The 22,677-nt window shown below is 35.6% G+C and overlaps 1 protein-coding gene across 1 annotated transcript; it reads right to left on the reverse strand.

Moving 5' to 3' along the window:
* Nucleotides 1–183: 183 nt before the first annotated feature.
* Nucleotides 184–20,975, reverse strand: pou2af2 (POU class 2 homeobox associating factor 2). The gene is made up of 5 exons (XM_007260495.4): nucleotides 20,836–20,975; nucleotides 9,664–9,767; nucleotides 5,484–5,526; nucleotides 5,001–5,305; nucleotides 184–3,739 (listed from the first exon to the last, which is right to left on the reverse strand). The coding sequence occupies exons 1-5, from the start codon at nucleotides 20,846–20,848 to the stop codon at nucleotides 3,317–3,319; spliced, it is 888 nt and encodes a 295-aa protein (XP_007260557.3). The 5' UTR covers nucleotides 20,849–20,975; the 3' UTR covers nucleotides 184–3,316.
* Nucleotides 20,976–22,677: the final 1,702 nt, after the last annotated feature.

Raw genomic sequence — 22,677 nt, forward strand, 5'->3', positions numbered from 1 at the left:
GCTGCTGGGTAAGGAGAATTAAAGTAGTTCACATCCGTCACATTCATCATTTGTGTCTAACCAGGTTTTTTTTCATATATTCTTTCACGGCTTTTTGGGGATTTTTTGACACAGGAAAACAAGATGCACTGCACAGTCTAAGTGCAAAAAAATGCACAGAATTTCTTTGTTGAGTATCAACTATTATTTATTACGAAGATCCGGAAAGATGCTTGAAAAACAGGGATGCACAGTAATATCCATATCACCATGGTAACAGTGGATGGTATGTGTTGTATAAAAGTTACCTGAGAACGATAAAATAATAATTAATCAAAGATTCATAGATGCATATACAGTATTAGTTCAGTGATACAGATAGACAGAGGTTTCCATGTTTAATTTGATCTATTATCACACATATATATGTAAAAATGTACAACATATCCCTAAAATACCAGTATGAATATGTATAGACAGTCTCAAGAGCATTAACAGTGGACTTTCCATATCGTACATATTAGAATATTCCGAGGAGTTCCCCAGATTTTCTGAAATTTGCATCTCAAATCAAAAGATTCTAGGCATGATTTTCCTAGAGAGTATTTTTTTATTATTTATAATAAAATGTTACAAAAGATGAGCACTGATTAAGAGCTTGTATTTCCCTACATTTACAAATATGTTTGCTTTGGTCCTATAGCTTGCTATTAAAGACATAAAATCAAATGCCAAAAGTCATGGGACAGCAGTGTGAAAAAAATGATTAAAAACATTTACCAAAGGGGGTGGCATGGGAACGCCCACACCTGCATAAGTTGTGAGGTGTTATCTTGTAAGTGTGGTTGAACATTGGACAGTGTGCTCATGGCAAGCCGTTATGAATTAGCAGAATTTGAGAGAGGTCTGATAGTGGGTGCCACATAGATGGATCATTCCATGTGCAGAATTTTAACATTCCTCGATTCACAGTGTCACATCAGTGTGTACCAGGAATACGTCCTAGAAGGCCTTACCACTCATAGTTGACAGTGCAGTGGGTGGTAATGATTGCGACTGGCAGTGTTGGGCTTGAATTTTAATGCAAACAGACAAGTGACTCTGTAAGAAACCACATCCATAATTAATTCAGGTCAGTGTAGCATTCATTAGCTTTCATAGTGTTTGGCAAAAGTCATGGGACAGAATACTGGTTTCTGTCCCATGACTTTTGGCACACCAGTGTCAGTGTAGAGTTTTCAACATAATTTCTATTTAAGGATATGCTCAGTTACCATAGACATTATTTGGATTGTCTGTACTGATTCACTTATAATGAATAGTAATTGTCAGATGCTTTGGGACCTGCCTTTTGACTTCTGGTTTAAGCCAACTGTTTTTTTTTTTATTAATCATATAAAAATGTTATTTTATAAACATAAAAATGCTAGATACGTTTTTAAAGTGTTGCTATCTACAGTATTTTGTTTTAATTCACACAATTCAATAGCTGAGATGTAAGCACATTCATTTGCAATGATTGTCTTTCCTTACAGTGGTGTTAATAGAAAACCAGGAGTCACAACATCTCCAACACAAATGTAGTAATTCTAGCGGAAAATGACCAGTGAATGTATTCTGTGTTTTTAAATCCTGTGTTGATAATGAAAAATATAGTGCTAAATAAAAAAAAAACATAAATAAATACATATTTTTAGGATTAAACTTGATTAAAACACAGGTTTGCCGATGCAACAAAGTTCTACCATTTTTACCAAATCTAACACTAGAGCTCCTTTCCTTCATTTGCATGCAGTGCTAGTGATTCATAGACCACAACAAAGATCCAAATATCCAATTGTCAAACAAAACTCCTTGTAAGAAGCTAAAATGGGTTTAATAATCTGCTATACTTCTTTTTAAAACATGTTTGATCACATAGACTGGTGGTAAATACAGCTCAATGAAGACCATCTTCTGCTGGTAGTTGTTTTTTTCGATGGTTTAATAAGTTAGTATTTCATGGACAATGTGGTTGAAAGCAAAAAACAATGCTATACTGGTAAACTAGAAGGTCAACCAGCTCTTAATCAGCATAGTTAAAATTAACTGCATATTGCTTTTGACTATTAATGCTGGTCATTTAGCATGGTCAGTGGTCTTGCTCTTTTTGATGGTCAACATAAAGAACATTATTTGGTCATGCTTATCACTGTCATCAGCCAATCAGCATAGTCATGATGGTTGACCAGCAGGGTCCGGCTTGGTCATTATAGTTATCTGTTTTCTCAACAGTCTTAATGCTAGTACACCCATTTATCTGGTTCACCAACATGTTTAAAAAGCTCATTTTAATATATCTACTCTAAGCATCACAACAAGTTTATAGACAAATAAGGCAAATGCTACATAGTGTTACTTTAAATAGAGTGCCACATATTTTACAGCAAAATCTATGAAAAAGGCCCAAAAAAGTGGTTGTCTTGCTTTACAGTGGTGGTGATGGGAATTCAAGCTATTTTAAGTTCAGTGTTGATATTTAAATACAATCCTGATACATACTGTACACTATATTGCCAACAGTATCCACTTGCCTACATTGCGCTTAGTGATGTGAGGCTTGGAAGGAGCTGCTCAACCATGGAAACTCTCCATTGTATGAGTTTCTCTACTCTTTACTGTTCTTGATCTAACCTAAAGCTACATTAAGTTAGGAGGTGTGTAGTGATCAGTGTAGTGAATCTGCAGAAAGTTGGTGAACTCTGTGCACTATGCTCCTCAGCATCTGCTGACCATGCTCTGTTATTTTACACTGACAGAGCACAGAGTCGCTGTTGTTTTCAGTCTCTGCCATTGTGTTATAATATCACTGACAGTTGGCTGTGGAAATTTTACGACTGGACTTGTTTAACAGGTGCTGCATCCTATTACTCTACCACGCTGTTCACCAGGAGTTCACTGAGCTCATTCTTCAGCAGTCTGCATGCCTAGCTGCATGGTTTCATAGACTATAGGGCCATGGAATTGATTGGAACCTGATTCCAATCATTTGGATGGATGAGAGAATACCTTAAGCAACATAATGCATGTAGGATAGCAGTAACAGAGATGGTATTACGTTTAAAAATGAATATGTTACACAGTGTTGAATTTTGTGAAACACCCACTTAACCCTCTTAATCACCACTGTACACAATTCAATGTCTTTGCATCGTAATGTATTAAATAAATGAAAAAAAGTATAAGCTTATTACAAACTTCAACCAAAATTCCATCAGTTTGGACTGTTATGTATCAGTATTCTCCCTGCTTCACCAGTTCACATAAGTGTTCACATAAGTAAGTGCAAGGAAGCCTCTTAAAAAGCCCTCCTTGCCTCGTACGACATCCACGAGCCAGACCCATCATCCTTGGCCCACCCTGGACCTGTAGTGTCACTCAGGGACACCACACTGCTACCAGCCTCCTCTGAAGACACAGGTGGCATCTTGACCACAGACAGATCCCCTGGAACAGTCATGTAAGGCGGGCAGGAGTAGCTGGAGGCGGAGCTGTAGGACGCTGCCGGGTAGTGAACATCCTCCAGCGTCTGCAGGGTGTAGGGCTGGGAGCTGGAGGGGATGGATATGCTGCTGCGGCTTGAGGACAGGCGATACGGAGAGGAGCTTCCCGAGTCTTGGCCGCCCAGGGATGGGGAATCTGCCACCGGGGCAGAGGCCTCAGGGCACAGCACCTCCGGCTGACTGACATGGTCTTCTGAAGACTGGTCCCATGGATCTCTCTGTAGGAGGCAAGGGAATAAAACTTTAGGTTATGGTTCATTTTAGGGCATGTGCTGGGTGTTATATTAATGAATTCTCTCTTATTCTTGGATGCAGCAAAATCTAAATATAGATTGAGTGAACAAAATAATATATTTGTTCAAATATAGACATTCAAACACATGTTTTTTCGCTGGTTTTCATTCATTTTGGCACTTTTTCATCTTTGAATAAAAAGTTGGAATGTATTTTGTCTTGCTTTTCAAAGAAAATATAAGTACAAAACTATAGTCAAGTCAAAAATATATATATTTTTAATATCCTAGCAGACATAAAATGTCAGGTTTGTGGTGCAGGAGCAAGGAGAGGACGTGGAGAGTGGACTTAAATGCAAGTAATTAATTAACAACAAAGAAACAAACAAACTGAGAACAAAATAAACAAAGAAATACAGAGTACAAAAGGAAAATATACACAACCTGAATGGACGTAAAAAGTACAAGAACCGACAACTGAGACTGAAAACAAAGGGCTATATATACGGAAGAGGACAGGAAACAGGAAACACCGGAACAAAGGTAATGAGGGGCGGAGCTACAAATGAAACACAGGAGGAACACAGGACCACGTGGGGCATGAAACAGGCACAGAGGAGAAAAGGCCGAAAACCAAAAGTGCTTCTAAACATTTTTGTTTACCAAATATTTGAGGATCAGTGCTACTAATCAACTAATCATAAGTGTAATCCATTAGCCAAGATGTCAAATTCTGTAATTTGGCACAATTGTTTCAGATTTTTCTGATATTGGTCTCCTGTGCACCACACAGCCTGATTTAGTGTGTCTTTGCTATCATAACAACGGGAAAAGTACACCTTTTGCAGAAGGTGCATGAACGGGTCATTTAACTCTAACTAAAGTAGGTGGGCATCGGCTCTGATTGGGTTTTATCTTGTTTTGTAACTGAGACATAGTTGGGCTTTCCAAATGGTCTTCAACATTACAGCCCACAGTAATCCCACTTAAATCGCATCTAGGCCCAATGGGCAGAGTATAAACCAAATCAGACCCATGTTTAACATCTCCTGGGCCCATTACTGACATTCATTCTATGTGGCGCCAACATGGAACCAATACATAGACAAATCTTTCTGGTTCCCAGTTGTGCTACATACAGTATACAGGCCCCAGATAGGCATGTTATCTAGGCGATAAACCAATTATAAAGTGAATATATATTTTTTAAGAAAATGTTCTTTTAGATCTTCTCAAAGGTCAGTACCAGGAGCAGATGTGAAGGTGTCTCTCCAGACAGAGATGGCAGCAGTGTGGACAGTGAAGAGGGTGGAAACAGCGAGCCTCCACCAGCTGTATAAGCGGTTGCACCTCTGTAGTCTCCAAACGATTCAGGCTGGTAGTAGCTGTCAATAAAAGAAGGGTAGCTGGAGGAGTGGTCATAAGGGAAGCTCTTGCCCCCCAAAGCAGATGCGTAGGAGTCTGTAGAGTACTGCTTCATGGGATGGCAGAGCTCGGAATCTGGGAGAAAGGACCTTCGCATGCTGTAGTATCCAGGAAGCATGTGAGGCCCTGCAGAAGGAAGGAGGAAGTATGTAAGGTTAGCGTTAGCACTCATGGAATTAGCTTTCTCTCTCTCTTTCTCTCATCACCCCACCCAGCTCACGCTTTCTTTCCCTGGTTGAAAGCTTAATTATCTGTGTAGGATTGCTTTAGCTTTGTCAGATGATGACAGAAGAGGTGAACTCACCTGGCATTTGTACAAAGGCTGGCTGGGAGGAGCTGGCTGCTGCCTGGAAACGGAGAAAAAGACCAAATTATAGCTGTTATTGTGGTTGCCTTCAGGGCAGCACGCATGTCTACATGTGTTAGTCACAGATGGTTTGATATCCCATTAGGCCGTATTTCTGAGAGACACGGAAAACAACATGATGGTACACTTTCAACCTCCAAAAAAGTGTGACAGAAGCTTAAAAGCACAACTAAGTGGAGCACTTATTCACTTCGCAAAACCCCAAAAGCCCAGAATATGGAGTCCCTGTTGAGTTACAGGGCCTTTAAAGTCGTGTGAATACAGAGTCACACACAGGAAGGCTCTAGTACACAAGCTGGTTCTGTTGAAAGACAGGCAAATTTTGTGGGAGGATATTTGAATGTGATTTGCCAGTGCTACAATAGCACCCCCCATCCTGTGTATATGTGCGTGTGTATGTGTGTGCGTGTACATATGTGTGTGTAAGTCAGTGCGTGTGTGTATGCACTTGCTTGCCTCCGGTGGTGTGTGTGCCTTGAGGGTCTAAAATGATTGAATGACTGGGAATACATCCCACATAACAAGCTGCTAACAGATGAAGCATGTTCTTATGTGTAGAAGAAAGGCAAGGGCTGGAGAGCGTATTGTAGTGTTTTTAATTGTATTGTTGGTTTAGTTTAAGACTAATACTAAAGAAAAACAAACACTGTCGCTCTTATCTCAAAAGCTCTGAATGCATTTTTTTTTTCTTAAATGCTTTTTGTTGTTAATGATTTTCCTAATGGCAGTTGACCTAAAAAAAATAATACAAATACTAATAGAAGTGGACCAAATGACCTGGAATATATTCTGACTACATTTATATTAACACTAAGAGCATTTTAAGAGTGTTTTCTCCTGCAAAGATATATATATTTTTAATTTAATGATATGCAGTATACATATATCCAAAGTGGCAAAATAAGGTTCTCTAACATGATTTTGAAGAATTTATATTGGAAATAATACTATGTAAAAAAAAAAGACTAAATCAAATGACAAAAAATAAGATAAAAACCTTTTTCACCTTTTTTAATGTCAGTTTACTTTTTTATTCTATTCTAGTCTATTCTATTCTGTTCTTTAAATGCAACATTTTACCATTGTTACCTTTAAATAATACCATCAACATTATTGTTGATGCATTACAGACTGTAATAGGGGGTGTTGTCTCATCCGTTGCTGCTCTGGGCTCAGCAAACTGTTAAAATCAGGTAAAATTATTATAGTCCCTCAGTCACGGTTCTGTATAGCTTGTCCAAATATGTGTGTACTTAAATGGTGGTTCAGATAAACTTGCAGGCTGTGCGTCAATTCCAGAGCAAAAAAATAAATAAATAGAAATGTGTGACAGTTAACAGTGTTAAAAAAATGTTAAAAAAAATCCTGTAATACACTAATCTCTAGCTGGCTTGGGTAGTACACAAAAATATACATATATTGTAGTATGCAAAAGCTTGGGCACCCCTGGTCAAATGACGTCCATTATTATTGACTTTATACATGGAAATAAGTAACCATATACAGAATACAATTTAATTAATTGAATAACCTGTGAAGAACCTTTAAGGTAAATCTGTGTGATTTGTTTTTTGTAAGGGTCACAGTGGGTACTACATGTAATCACTGGGCATGATATCTCCTAGAAAGGGTTCCTATGACCACAAGATCATGTATTTTTTATTATATAAGCACATTTTATATGATATTTATTATTTTTTATTTCTAATATGTCTCATTTAATTTACAAAACCCAAACTGTAGAACTTTTGTCCTAACACAATTTTTTTTTAACGCAATAAGTGCCATTTTCACTACATAGGACATCCGCTTCTTTATTTTTACGCAGCTTAAAGGGTTTTTTTCCTACAAAAGTAGCTTGTAAGGAGGGGAGAATATTTCATCCTCTAAATGAAGCAGAATTGCCACTGGACTCTGGCAGGATTGTGTGCGAGTGCCATCCGCCGCTCCTGAGTATTTGCATGAGACGAGATTAGGGCTATTAGTAAGTAAGGAAGGGAGTGGGGGTAGTGTCCGTACACACAGGCAGCAGCAAGCAGAGCAGCACAGGGCAGCCTGTTGTGTTTGTCTTTGGTTAAAGTCTCGGCAGTGACCTAATGCTGCTTTAACCGTCTGCCTGCAACAATGCCTCACTTATCTGGAACCTTTCAGGAAGACAGTGCTGGTGCGGGCAGGTGTGCCTGATACCGATCTTTCCGAGGTGACAGAGACGTGTCATCCAACACCCACCAGTGCTCTCCACTTGGATGTATTACAATGACAGGCTATATTAGCGAACTGGCCATCTAATGGAAAAACATCCCTATCTATAGAATTCCACAGGTACCTAATACTTGGCTGTTTTACAATTATCATAATAATTAGGAACAAGCTTGTTGGAATTTCACAGAAATTTCCTGGTTGGATGAAGTTGAATTTCCTGCTTGGAAATTTGGCAAAATCACCAACCCATTTTTCATAATCCAATATGATGACTATCCTGCACATCAACAGCATAAAAGTAGTAGTATTATAGCTACTGTTGTATTTTTCACACTATAAGGCACACTTAAAATCCTTTTTAATATTCCCAAAAATCGCCAGTGCACATTATAATCCGGTGCACCTTACGTATGAATTTTTACCAGTTTTACCAGAAGCAGTAAAGGCACTAGTACTAAAGTACAGCGTTATACAGGAGTTTCAGTTTAGTTCTCCAGCACAGAGACTCGAGACTGGAGCAGTATTAGCATAACCCACTAATCGCACTAAGCGCTAGCTCTTTCGCCGTTCAGTGAAGAGTATTATCGGCCAGTACCCTGCTGTTAACCCTGGCTAAAACTGCTGGAGCAGCATTAGCATTAGCCGCTAACCATGCTAAGTGCTAGGTCTTTCGCCGCTCAAAGGTGACTATTATCAGCCTGTACCCTGCTGCTAACCCCGGCTAGCACTCCTAGAGTAGCATTAGCATTAAACGGAAGCATAAATAAACGGAAGCGCTTTACTTACCAATATAAAAATCTGTGTAGATTAACATCCAGTGCTCCTTTGACTTTAAAAGTATATTTTCAGAATTTCAGTTTTGTTTACTTAGTTTGGCTAGCCACCCAGTGGTGAGATCTGCTGAATAACAATGAAAATATGCCAGTACTCCTGTTCCTTACTAGAGTCACATAAAGTGCCTTATAATCCAGTATGCCCTATAGTGCGAAAAATACAGTGTATATATCCAGCTTCTCTCTGTGACATGTTTCCATGCTGCCTGGACATGCAAAATACTACATAATGCATTGTTTTCAACTAGCATCACTAACAATACCAACCTGGTACAATGCTAACAATGCTAACCTGAGGCTTAAAAAGTGGGCTCCATATGTTTTGGGTAATATTCATCTTAAAATAGGTAAATTATTGCAAAATACAACATAAAGTGTTGCTTTCAACTGGTATTACTAATATTGCTAACCTGGTACAATGTTAACAGTACTAACCTGATGCACAAAAAGTAGGCTATTTTTTTTTTTGGTAGGATTCATTATAAAACACTGTTAATTATTTGAGTAATCACAAAACACTGGTAAATTATTGCAAAATACCACATAAAGTGTTGTTTTTACTTGGTATTACTAACAATGCTAACCTGGTACAATGCTATCAATGCTAACCTGAGGTATAAACTGATAATCAAACCTAACAATCAAACAACAATCAAATCTGCTACAGAAAATGGATTAAATTCACTTCTAAACAGTTTTTCTTTATTTGTGTCCCATTAAACTTAGAGCTGTTACAGCAGGACATAGTGGTTGTACTAAAGTCTGAATGGTTTTCAATTTAAGGCATTTGCTTTTAAAGCATCAATGAAAAACAACTGGCTCTAGCTCAATAAATTTTTTATTTTATTTTATGAGCATATTTAACTTAAGTTCAATTTATGACGTTTAATCTATGCAAAATATATTAGTTTTCCATAATCCAAAGAGACTTATAGTAGCCGAGACCACAAAATAGCAGACAGCTTTAAAACTATTTTTTATCAAATCTAACAAGTTAGAAGACAATTAAAAAGCTGTAATTATCATAGACAAGACATTTCTAAGAAAAATATTAAAAAACACAAAAGATGTGAGTTACTTACATTGAATCTTGGTGTAGTGGTTTGTCTTTGTCGTTTCTCTGCCAGCAGGTCTTTGACTGTGTGCTTGACTCTGACGCCTTGGTACACACGCTTTGAATACTCTGCTGAAAAGGTAAGGTAAGAAAAGTATATTTATTACCTCCACATGCAAGTTTAATAGTCAACCCCATAAAATGATCTTAAATATGTATTCGGTCACCAGTGCAGGCAGTTGTAAATTCAGGCTGTAAGCCATATTCACAAGCACACTGAATTTTCTCATGTGTTTAAAAAATGGGATTTTTGGTCATGTGTCAACACTGGATTTTATACCATCTATTCTGTTAAGGATTGTCTATCTTTTTTAAGTTTGGGAAATTTGTTAGTAGTTTAGTTGATAGATAATGAATATCATGTAATTATATCCAAGATATAATACCTGTAACACTCACTGCGATTTTCTATAGTTATTAAAATGTCCTTTGTGGAAAGGTGATTTTTGTCTGATATACTTGTAACTTCATTCACAATCTTTTTACAATGACTGCAAAACTTTTTCCACTACAAAAACAACACTGCTTGTTCCATTTCAGTCGACCATGTTGTTTTTCCTTTCAATGGAAAATCTCCATTCAGAATGCAGCGTATTCCAGGAGTGGGCCTGTGATCTCTGTCTGGGAAACCAAGCCTACATGACTCATTCATTATGTATAAAGTAAACCACCAAATCAGAATTCAGCAGTTTGGTCCCACTCATTCAGACTGAAGATGTGTTCTAGCTGTGGACTGATTTATAATAATACATTAGATATGTCTAAAACTCTAAGAAATGCTGACTTGAGGCCTTGCTGCCTGTGTTGTCTCACTGAGAAGGCAGTTCTGATTATCCCAAGATATTGACAGCTCATTATCTGGTACAAAAGATGCTCTATTTAGTTTTAAAGTGAAAGTGTATAGATTTGGTTAAAAGTAAAAGCTAAAAATACACAGAATTTTCAAGTGGTCAAGCAGATTGAAGCACTGTCACTGTGATCCAAGGATTGTTGGTTTGAATCCTGGATCATGCTGCTTGCCATCAGCAGCCAAAGTCTGAGAGAGCACAATTGGTCATGCTCTTGGTAGTGTTGGGAGCGTTGCTACAGATGGGGGAGGACTAATGAGTGCGATAGGTAGTTGGCCTTCCAAATTGGTGAGAAAAATAGTGTTTTTTATATATGCTTTTAATTAGACAAGACTGGTTGGAGAAGATTAGATGAGTAGACTTTAATTTAGAGATGATTGGACACCATTCTGCCTCAGTTGGCAACATATTTTAACATTTGAGATGCAACCACTACAAAGGATAGCCAATCAAAACAAAGCTCATTTACATTTTAGAAATGTCAGGGCTTCCAAGTATTGCAGGTTCAATCCACAATGATGCCACATCTGTAACCAGGAGTCGCAGACAGCAGTATAATCAGTATTGCTCTTTCTGGGTGGGTGGGGTCTTTTTCTTTTTCTCCAAATATGTTGAGCTGTCTAATGACTTTGTTTTAGCTTTAGGCCAATAAGCTAAAATAATGAAACTCAGAGAATTACATGAGTCTTCTCCTTATCAGCAGCATTGCGTGATAGAGTCCAAACTAGTGGGTGGAAATAGGAACTGACTAAATTAGGGGGAAAAGGAGGGAAAATCCCCCAAAGAAGCCTTAAAGGCACAGTAACAAAACAGGCTAAAATGAGGAAACTGTACTGTGATGAACATGAGTTATGACAGGTGTAAAAACCACACTAAACTTCTTTACCTCAGAGGAAAAAATACAATTTAGATTTTTTTGTTCTTAACAACTGAAAATGACAGGTTTATTAGTTTTTTTTCAAACAGCACACTTTAGAGCTATAAAATGTATAAATTAACTTATGTATAATATTTATTTTAAAGGGACTTATAAGTGTGCAGGCACAAAAAAATTAAACCAAAATAAAAAAGCATTATTTAGCTTTTTTAAAAATACCAGGCAGCTCCCTTCAACCTAACATTTCCTTATATTTCACTTACGGAAATGTGCCTGTTCAGTATGATCCCCCAATAAAACAGGAATTTGATTAATCTAATTAATTCTATTAACCTCCCAACACTTGCTCAGGCTTTTGTTAAAGCGTTTGGTTAAAAAAAACTTATAAAAATAGTCACTGAAACCTTTTTTGACACGGCGGAGAATTTTTTTTAGCATCTCTAATCCTTACGCTTTAAGCAAAAGTGATTTTGTGTTCCTAAACACTGCCAATGATTCACCCTTTCCGGTTAATGTATGACTGTGAAAAGGGAAACTGGTGTGAAAGTCTGAGTAAAAGTTTAGTCAGTTGATGGATTCGTAGCCAGAAGACTACAGGTGTGGGTGCTCACTGCTGCTTAACAGTAACGTATTGCCAGCTTCCATATTATCAAGATTCCATGGAATAAAAGCAGTCCTTCCTTGTTGTGAAGATAATGACTCAGCTGCAGCTCGCATTTTACCACACTGTTACTGAACATGAGCATAATAAAAAAAAAAAAGTGAAACTATTCAAACAAACACACCCACACTTTTTAATCCAGGCAGCCTACCCTTGTGAAAAGAAAATAAAGTATACTTAAGAACATTAAAAGTATGTTCAAATTAGGTAACTAATACAAAAAGAGCATTTTTTTATTTAATATACTATTTGAAAATACACAAAAAATATACTTTTTCTGGATTTCCATTAAATGAAAAATAATTTTTAAGCAATTTTTATGCTGTAAATTATACATTGTGTTGATAGAATATATATATATATATATATATATATATATATATATATATATATATATATATATAGTAATTAAGCAGCATTAAATTTTGCTTAAAGTACACTTTTTGTGTATTTTTTTATTCCAGTAGCATTAAGGTGTACACTATAAACAATATGTACATCAATATGCAAAATAGTACATTTACAATATAATTCAAGTGTATTAAAAAGGTGTTTAAAAAACACTTAAATCTACTTAAATTCGCTGAAACACTCAAGAGTCATGGGCATGTCTTGGGGTTAAAATAGCTGCCTACAGAGAGTTTACAAATGAGGAGACAGGCTACTGATCATTGTTAGCACTTTTTCAGAAACTGGCACCTTTCTAGTTTGCGAACCTAATTTTAAGCCATTTGTCGCATTTCCACAAACATTTCCACAATTCTGAAAACAGAATTCAGTACAAACCGTGACCACTTTTGTTCACCACTGCTGTGCAGCGCCCTCTGTTGATGACGTATGATGTGACGTGTTAATGGTTCCACTAAAACTGGTGGAAGCGCACACTGGTTCGCTGAAAAGCACCACAATTCTTATACGCCTGACAGAACTTGTTCAAGAACCAGAGTTCTTTTGGGGAAAAAGTGCTCGGTATGAATAGGAGTTCTCATAATGCTAATCCAAGTCCCGCCCTTCAGCAAAAACAGCCAATCTGCTTGCTGATTGCAGAACAGTGTCAGAGTGTCACAGTGCTGTGGGGTAAAAGTAATAAATTACATTTACTCAAGTTACTGTAATTGAGTAGATTTTATGGTAATTTGTAATTTTTTAAAGTAGTTTTTATAATAGGTAATTTTACTTTTACTCAAGTACATTTTGACACAAGTAATTTACTTTGCTACATTGGAAAACTCTCCGCTACTGAGTAAAAAATAAAATGCTGGGAGAAAAAAACAATTGTCTGATTTAAAAAAAAAAAAAAAAGGCACAGATGCGCTGGTGCACGGATGCTCGCGCGTGGAATAATGAGGCAATAACGTCCTCACGCAAAACAAAATGTGCCTGTCCTGCCAGACAGAGCTGTTAGCTTTCAAAACTTCCACATTAAACCTGCGAAAGCATGTGGTGGTGAGTATTCTTATTGTTAAAAAAAAACTAAAAATAGTGATTAGTAAATAGTGGTTAGAGCATATCAATGGGAAGTTAATATACAACAATGACCTGTAAAACTAGTCACCTATTTTTTTTTTCTAGTCACCAGTTTATAGTCACCTATATGACCATTACTTTTTAACAGTAAAGAAAAAAATGGATCAGAGAAATATATGCCATTTGTTCTTGGAAAGGTTTAATGGGGTGGTCTGAACAAATACTGCCTAAAAAGTCTAAATTATTATGTGGAATAATAATTTATATATATTAATTAATAATAATGAATTTATGATTTGTTGTATTTATTTTACATCAAATAAATAAAAGTAACTATGTAACTTTTACTCAAAATACATTTTAAATTGAGTACTTTTTTACTTTTAGTCAAGTAGATTTTTAGCAAAGTAAAGGTACTTTTACTTAATTACAATTTTTCAGTACTTTTTCCACCTCTGCTAGCCATAACAAGCCAATAAATGTCAAGTTTTTGTGCATTATTGCTATAAACTGTTAATTTAAGTTGTTTTATCAGATGTTATCAGTGATTTAAAATCGATTTCTAAAAGGGTAATCCTTTTTTTGTTTTTTCCCCTCTCAAATGTATGGCTGGTCTTGCTGTCTTGCATGAATATAAGGGCCGAGTGGACTGCCAATCATCATAAGCAACACATTCACACAAAGCAATCCAGACTGTTCTAATACAGAGTTCCCCAATGGTGGAACAAACTACCTTCTACTACCAGATCAGGATAATCTCTCATTATCTTTAATAAACTCCTGAAGACAGAGCTCTTCAAAGAGCACTTACTCTCCTAACACCTCTAACTAACTACCTTCCACTACCAGATCAGGATAATCTCTCACTATCTTTAATAATCTCCTGAAGACAGAGCTCCTCAAAGAGCACGTACTCTCCTAACACCTCTAACTAACTACCTTCCACTACCAGATCAGGAGAATCTCTCACTATCTTTAATAAACTCCTGAAGACAGAGCTCTTCAAAGAGCACTTACTCTCCTAACACCACTAACACACTAACTACTTCTAACCTCATTTCCTTCTTCCCCTCCTTCACTCCTCTATCCCTTTATTTCCCTTCGACCTCCTTTAGGCCCTATATAAAGATGTTTTTACCTTTAACTTCTATTACTTTTGTACTTGACTATTGTAAGTCGCTTCGGACAAAAGCGTCTGCCAAATTTAATGTAATGTAATGTAATGTAATGCAACATTCAGCTAACATTCTAGGAATGTTAGCCTGTAAAATTACAGAAATAATCTTCCAGAAACCATGTGTGACATGATAATGGTTTGCATCACAATGTTATTAGAATGTTTCTCACATAACGTTCCCAGCTAGACAAATAATAACATTAAGGAAACCTTAAAAGTAACATTCCCAAAACATAACACTGTTATTAGTGATGTTGCACCAATGTTACCAGAAGGTGTAAAAAAGACATTAAATAAAAACACATCCAGACACTTCTGACGCCAAACGTTCAACTAACCAAAAACTTGTTAGCTAGGCAACTCAATGTAAACTCAAATGTAAGCTCAAACCTGTTGTGTGCCCATAAATTTACATTAATTAATTTATTGCACATGCAATATAAAACAGTGTGCACTTCACTCGATTGCCAATTACTTTATAAAGCAAAGGAGTGGTCAAAGATCTTTTATGTAATGATGTTGCAGAGAATTTTAAATAAAGGGGTTTAACCAACTGAAGCCCCTTTAGCTAACAACCCTTATTTAAGGTGTATGGAATTAAAGGCAGTACTTAGGGACCCTCTGCAATGGAGGACACCTTGTGATGTTTATCATCCAGTATAACTCAAACTTTGAGATATTTTACATAATTGTCTGTTTGTCAGTTACAGTAATGAGCTTAAAGGCTTACCAATGTTTTTTCTGTTAGCTTCTACCATGCTACAAGTCACTGACGCAGCAGAAAAAAGCTCTTTAGTTTGAAAGGAGGGTGAAATAGTCAGCTTTTATTATCCCTGAACTTCACCCTGTTCTCTAAGGCTGGGGCTTCCCCTTCTTCTTTCTTCACTGAAGCGAAGCAACAAGGTCTGATGTTGATTTTTCCCAACAGTGACTTACTTATTTTAAGTCAGTGAAGTGTCCAATGTTATTTAAAGACTAAAACTAAAAACAATATTTTTTCATTAATAGCTAAAAAGTGCTTCTTCGAAGTAATGAAAATATACCAGTTCTGCTTACATTTTTTATAGACATTTCCTAACCTTAAAAAAAAAAAAACGCTTTTATTGTGGTAATTTCTGCCTCTGCAGCGCCCTCACAGGGTCAACTGTGCTATAGGTGAGGATGATGTGTCCGTGTACTTTAATAAGCAGACACATCAAAATATGCAGATCAGTCAATCAATAATACCACTGTTGATGTCTGCAGCTTAACCAATCAGCTCTCCCTCCTACCCTGCCTCTAAACCCATACATCACCCAGTGCCCCGCCTCAAATACCCCTCCCATTTTTTTTTGAGATTTGAGATGAGGGTGGAGTCAGCTAAAATCAGGGTGTTTAGAGCCCCTTTAATGTTTAATGTTTAGATCAGATTAAGGTCTAGAAATCTGATAAAGAGGGCTAGATTACAGCTCAGTGTTTATATTTCTCAGCACATACATTTTTTTTATCTTACTCAAACGTAAGCGGATAGGACAGCGACTTATAGAAAATCTTAGCTCAATCTTTGTAGCAATATAGAAAATGCTATAGGGAGGGCAACATTGGAATGTAAAAAATATATATGCACATTTGCAAGTAGATATATGGTTACAAAAAGCTGTGGAAGTAAGTTTGTGTCACTTGATTTAACATTCTTGACATTTATTACCTGTTTCAGGTAAACCTGGGGCTGGTTGGTAAACCATGTGGGAGACTGGGGTTCAATTCCTGTTCTGGGTGAATATGCTGTGCTCCTTGGACAACACTCCTAACACTACATTGGTCCACCTCTGTAATTCTAGTAACTTTTTAAGTCACTCTGGATAAGAAAGTGTCATCCAAATGCCATAAATATACATGTAAATTTTTATCATTATCTGATTGCACAAATACTTGTTAACATATTGATAGAAAACCTGACAAAATCTGATTTTCTGTAGTTACAGAATATTGAGTTCACACTATTTGTTGGTGAATCTGATGAACCTATATTCCATCACCACTGAATGATAGCACTACTACACTGATCGGACTACACTGATGTTGCCCTCTGAATAAAACTGAACTCATAAAAATGACTAAACATCATGTTTAAAGGTTTAAAATATGAGATTACCATTGAAATTCTTTTGAGAAACCGAGCCTCTTTTGTTTTTCTTATTGTAACTTCAAAATTCAGATATGTAAATCATATGTTTTGATTGATTGCCTTCTATTGTACCCCAATTTAAAAGCATTTTAACCAGCCTGAAACACTCCTAATAACTTTACCAGTGCAACAGGGCAAGGCTAAATTATTATAAGCTTAATAATAATAGTATTGGCACACCATAGTTTTCATTAATTGGTTGTATTTATAGAGAATTATGTGGAGAAAAAAAATAGATGTAGTGTTTTTATTATTGTATTTATGTTTTAATTTACCATAGCAACTTTTTTATTGACCAGTCAAATTACACTACACTGGCTTCTTTTCTATGTATCTTTGGTGAAGCTGTATGATAATGGCTTAACACTGTGTTCAGTTATTCTGTATTTGTGTAAATTTATCCTGTAATCTGTTTTTTTATACTCTTAGCTTGTAAAATGCACATTTGTTTTGGGGGTAAAGAAGGGGGAGGGGTTGTAAAGTATTGTTAATTCAGTATAGTATTGTACACATTTGTATTTAGTAATGCAGTAAAATACTTTAAGTGTGTTTATGTCTATTCATTTATTAACTTTTCAGTCAGTTAATAACATAATGAGCAATGATACACAGCGACCCAACCCAGATGCAAGTCTTTTCAAAAGACTGTTAAAGAGGAAGCTGCAGCAGAACTTCAGTACAGGTGCTTCATTTATTCATCTGCTTTTCAGTCTTAAAATTAAGAGGGTGATAATTATAATGAGTGGAACCGTCACTAATGCAACATTATGTTCTGTTTTTCCTGCCTACCGAATCACTAAAACGGTCTCTTTTTATGGTCTGTCAGTCAGGGGGAATTCCAAACACTGTTACACTGAAGAAAGACTGAAAAAGTCCAGAGATAGCGGACTATTCAACACAACACAAAAAAAGAAGTAGACAAATGGTTTGGAACAGGTTTACAGCACGGTTCTTATTTTTAAATAACAATGTAATATATGGGCTGGATTGGTTTGGATAGTTTTTTTCTGTTAATAAAAGACATAATCAATTAAAAACTGCTTTTTTATATTTACTCAGGTTATATTTGTTTGATATTAAAGTTTGTTTAATAATCTGAAAAATATCAGTATGACAAAAATGTTAAAACAAAAGAAACATGTAAGAGGGCAAATAATTTTTTACGCCACAGAAAATCCAATGTATTATATGGGTTTATAACGCATAATTAAGCCATAAAGTCTTAAACACATATATTAAATAGGTTTAAAAATGGATTTTTTTTAAAGATTAAAAAAAATATATTTATATAATGCTTCCATAGTAAACTCAATAGTTGCAAATAACAATATGTCAACTTTAAGAACCATCTGAGTGGCAACTCTTTGCCTGGTTAAATGACTCTTTAGAGAACCTCAAATGTGTCATTCTGTAAAATAAAATAAAATGGTTCTAAATTAAAAAAATGGTTCCACTAACTCTAAAGACACATTTTATGTACTGTACACTTTTTTGTGTGTGTATGTAATGATGCTGTATAATTTTTGTGTAATTTTTTATCGTTGCTGTCCAATAAAAAACGTATGTTATTGTCGCTTTGGACAAAAGAGTCTGCCAAATGTAACGTACTGTAGTGTAATCTCCAAAACAAATTTCTTCATTTTTATTGAAAGTCAATATACAGAGCTTATCACCTGATTTTTCAGAATTTCTTTTGGTCCATTCATCAAGAAATTTTGACACAGTTTAAGAGTTTAAGAGTTTGTATGTCTCAAAATATGTAGTAAACTTAAAATTAACAAAAAATGTACATACTTGTTTTTAATTGGATAGTGACAATATATGGTCTCTTTAAATGTGTAAATGGTTCATTTACTAGTATGGAGAAACTTTAGTATACACTCTTTACAAAAGATGTGCTTTTGTTAAGAATTCTATGTAGAATAGCACTTAGATCAGGCCCAAAATATCCAGCCCGACCCGGCCCGAGCCTGTGCATGTTCCGCACGACCTGACCTGACCTGACCTGACCCATAAACATCGTTATAATCATTATAAGTTTGAGCTAAAAGTAAACCCAACATTTTTTTTTTTTAGTAAGTAGAGCATTAAAACTGAGCTTTTGAAAACATTTTCGGGCTGTTTGAATGAGTGAAATCTGTTCAGAATGAAGTTAATTAACACTGCAACACTGAAGAAGCATAGACCTCTTATTTAGGAAAAATGTTATTAAGAACAAATCTTCAAACGATTAAAACACGATCAATGCGAACAATGATCCACAGGCCTTAACATTAGTAATATCCGAGTGATTTTCCTCTAATATAATTTAACATGAGCTTATCGTCTAAGTCAAGTACGTATAATACGGACAAGTGGAGTGGAGTGTGCTGTGCGCTTGTGCAAATTTTATTTAAAAACAAATGTTTGATTTGTTACTTTGCTAAATTGTGATTATCATGCAATATCTTATATATATATATATATATATATATATATATATATATATATATATATATATATATATATATATATATATATATATATATATATATTTATAAATTTATATATGTATATATATATAGCATTAAAAAACAGACGCCTATATCACAGACTATTTTCTTGAGACCCGACTTGGCCCGAGAAAAGTGGTGGGAAATCGGGTTTGGGCCTCGAGTCAGGTTCGGGCAGAGAATGTAAGCTCTAAGGTAGAACTATGTAATCAATGTAATGTAATTCCAATATAACCCCTTAATTAATCCAATGATTTTGTAGACTACTCATTTAAAAAACACACATAGAAAAACCTTTTTTAATTCTATTAATCTTATATATTATAAATAAACAACCCCGTCTAAATAGTACCAAAATGCAAGCATATGACACAACATGTTCTCTTTAAATGCATACAATGTTTAGAATGGACAACATGGACAATATGCCCTCTTAACAAATGAGCTTTATTGATGTGTATCTACTATATTATCTAACTATATTACTCATGTAATGCAATACAATGTAAAACCCAATTTTATGTAGTATATGTACAACCTAAGTTAATAGTATGTGGTTCTATAAACGCCCTACATAGCCCCAAAATATTTTGTACAGTAGTGAAAAGTCTTTAGAGCTCTATAACCCCCCCCCCCCTCCCTGGTGTTATGCACATTGCTATAAGGCTCAGAACTGTCCACTGTTGCCATGGGCCAAAACTCTCTTTTTATGCACTATATAGAAATATTTTAGTGAGTGCGTACAACTAAGAAATGGATCTTCATGTGTTCTGTAGTAAACACAATGGTAACACATAGAACCATAACAATTGAAAGAGCACTTGAAAGTTTAAATAGTTCTTATTCTGGTTCAATCGTTTTTTATATATTAATATTTTAATGTTTAATTATATAATATTTTATATATAGTACTGAAGAAAGTTAGTTGACTCATAAGCCCAAAACCCTTTTTGTGGTCCTTTTGGTTAGTGGTTGTCCTTTAATTTTTAAATGTATATTTTCTTTTTCTATTTTTGGAACTTATTTTTTTGCGTAACAAATTTTAACGGGACCCCTACATAAGTAATTATAGAGCATTTCTATTATGATGTTTATCATGAATATCTATACAATAGAAAGAACTGCCAGATGCAACAAAAAAGTTGAATAAATACTGTATACAAAAACATTGCATCTACAAAATGTTTACAGGATAAGAAGAGAACAACTTGTTAACTTTCAGTAGAAATCTGTGTAAATTTTTGGATTTTATTTCTAGTAAATTAAGACAATTTCTATTGGTCCATTTATCAGGAAATTCTGGTACAATGTAAAGAACAACTTCTCAATTCAAAAAGTAAAATAGGATAAAAATGTAAATAAAAGTTTTTGTCCAACAGTTACAAAATGCAACTACAGCTAAACATTACACTTAAATAAACATACTAGGCCTTTTCTAATAATACACTTACCTGTCTCCATCATAATGTGTGTAGGTTACAGGAAGATATTAGGTTGCAGGATGTCTCTAGCCTCTCTAGTCCGGTACCAGTCATACCATGTCCTTCATATCATATAATGAGCCATTTAAAAGCTGTGGAAACATCACAGATGCCTCGGTGCACACAGACATATTTATACTCCTCTGCTGGTATCCCTAGTGAAGCTCTTTATCATTTGGCTACATGCAAATCATTGGCTGGAGGACGTTTCTCAGTGATTTGCATCCAGGCTGTATGTAAGATTACAGGAGGCAGCCTGGGCTGCAGAAAGGGAAAAGTTAGGTGGGTACGATAAGGACAGGGAGGAGGATGATGATGATGATGATGATGATGATGAACATGATGTAGACAATACTGTGGGGTTTGCTCTGAGGGCAAAAAGAAGGAGTGATTCATGGACAGATGCAAGTCATATGAACGGTGTTATTTTATGAGTTGTCTGGCAACCCTCATCTTCAACTGCTACATTGTTCAAACTTTTGTTAAATAAAATTGTTGTTGCTTTAGTTCAACAAAAATGACTAATAGAGACACACTGAAATTAACAGTTTTTGACGAAACCAAACAAATGTGTTAATTTTTATCCAAAATTGATGACAAAACAATTTATAGACAGTTAAAGGAGAACTCTTGGTGTAAAATTGACTTTTGGTGTAGTAAAACATGATAAAGAGTATGAACAAAAATGTGTTCAGCATCACTTATGAAGCTTAGTTTAGTATAAATTCACAAACTGTCTGTTTTCCAGCTGAAAGAAACAAACTGTACAGTGAATTCCATTCTTATATGCACCCGTAGCACTACTGAGGTATATTTATGATTAGAATAGCACTGCTCAAGTAAATGTATTGATTGTGCTTTGTTGGTTTGCCTGCTTGGATATTAAAAAGGTTAAAAGAGAACTCTGGTGTAAAATTGATTTTGGTGAACTGAAACAATACATAAAAAGTACTAATCTTTGTTAAAAACCACACCTCCGCTCTCCTTCAGCTTTCTGAGATCCAGTTATTTTGTGCCGTTTCCCAGAACCCGGAGAACTTTTAAAGTTCTTAATGCCCTGTTTTAAATGTTAGGACACTCTGGATTCTACCAATGAGGTGTGGAGCTACTTTAAGCCTGAATAACAATGGAAAAATTATTTATCAGGGGCCCCGAAGCGGCCGTTGTAAAGAGTGCTGGGCAAAAAAAGCAAAATTACTGGATCTTGGAAAGCTGCTGGAGGACGGAGGTGTGCTGTTCAAAAAAGATTAGTACTCTTTATCATGTTTCACTACAACAAAAGTCAATTTTACACCGGAGTTCTCCTTTAACCTTTTTAATATCCCCAGCAGGCAAAACAACAAAGCACAATACCTTTACCTCAGCAGCTTTACTTTAATCATACATTTACTTGAGTAGTGCTACTCTAATCATAAATATAACTCAGTATTGCTACTCAAGTCATATGTGAGTGGGATTTACTGTACAGCTCGTTTCTTTCAGCTGGAAAGCACCCAGTTTGTGAAGTGATACTACACTGATTGGAAGCGTCATAAGTGAGGCTGAACGCATTTTTGTTTTTATTTATGTGAGTAGAGTGTAAAAATGAACTTGAACCTGTCATTTGTGTTCTTCTTGCTGGCTCTGTCCCTTACACTACTACATTTTGTAATGAGCTAATTCACTCAATATATATACTTTTATTAAATGCATCACTGGTACCAAAATACCAGGGCCAAATTGAGTATACTAAAATATACTGATATTTTTCCAAATTATAGGAACAATTTAGAATAAAGAAAATAAAACGGACATCTGTCAGGGCCAGACAGG

Source organism: Astyanax mexicanus, chromosome 1 (assembly GCF_023375975.1).
Source record: "Astyanax mexicanus isolate ESR-SI-001 chromosome 1, AstMex3_surface, whole genome shotgun sequence".
Classification (NCBI taxonomy): domain Eukaryota; kingdom Metazoa; phylum Chordata; class Actinopteri; order Characiformes; family Acestrorhamphidae; genus Astyanax; species Astyanax mexicanus.

Coding starts and splice junctions, on each gene's coding strand:
- pou2af2 (XM_007260495.4), bottom strand. Junction 5,527..9,663: donor CCACTACACCAAGATTCAAT/GTAAGTAACTCA, acceptor CTCCGTTTCCAG/GCAGCAGCCAGCTCCTCCCA. Junction 3,740..5,000: donor CACCTTCACATCTGCTCCTG/GTACTGACCTTT, acceptor TGCCTCCTACAG/AGAGATCCATGGGACCAGTC.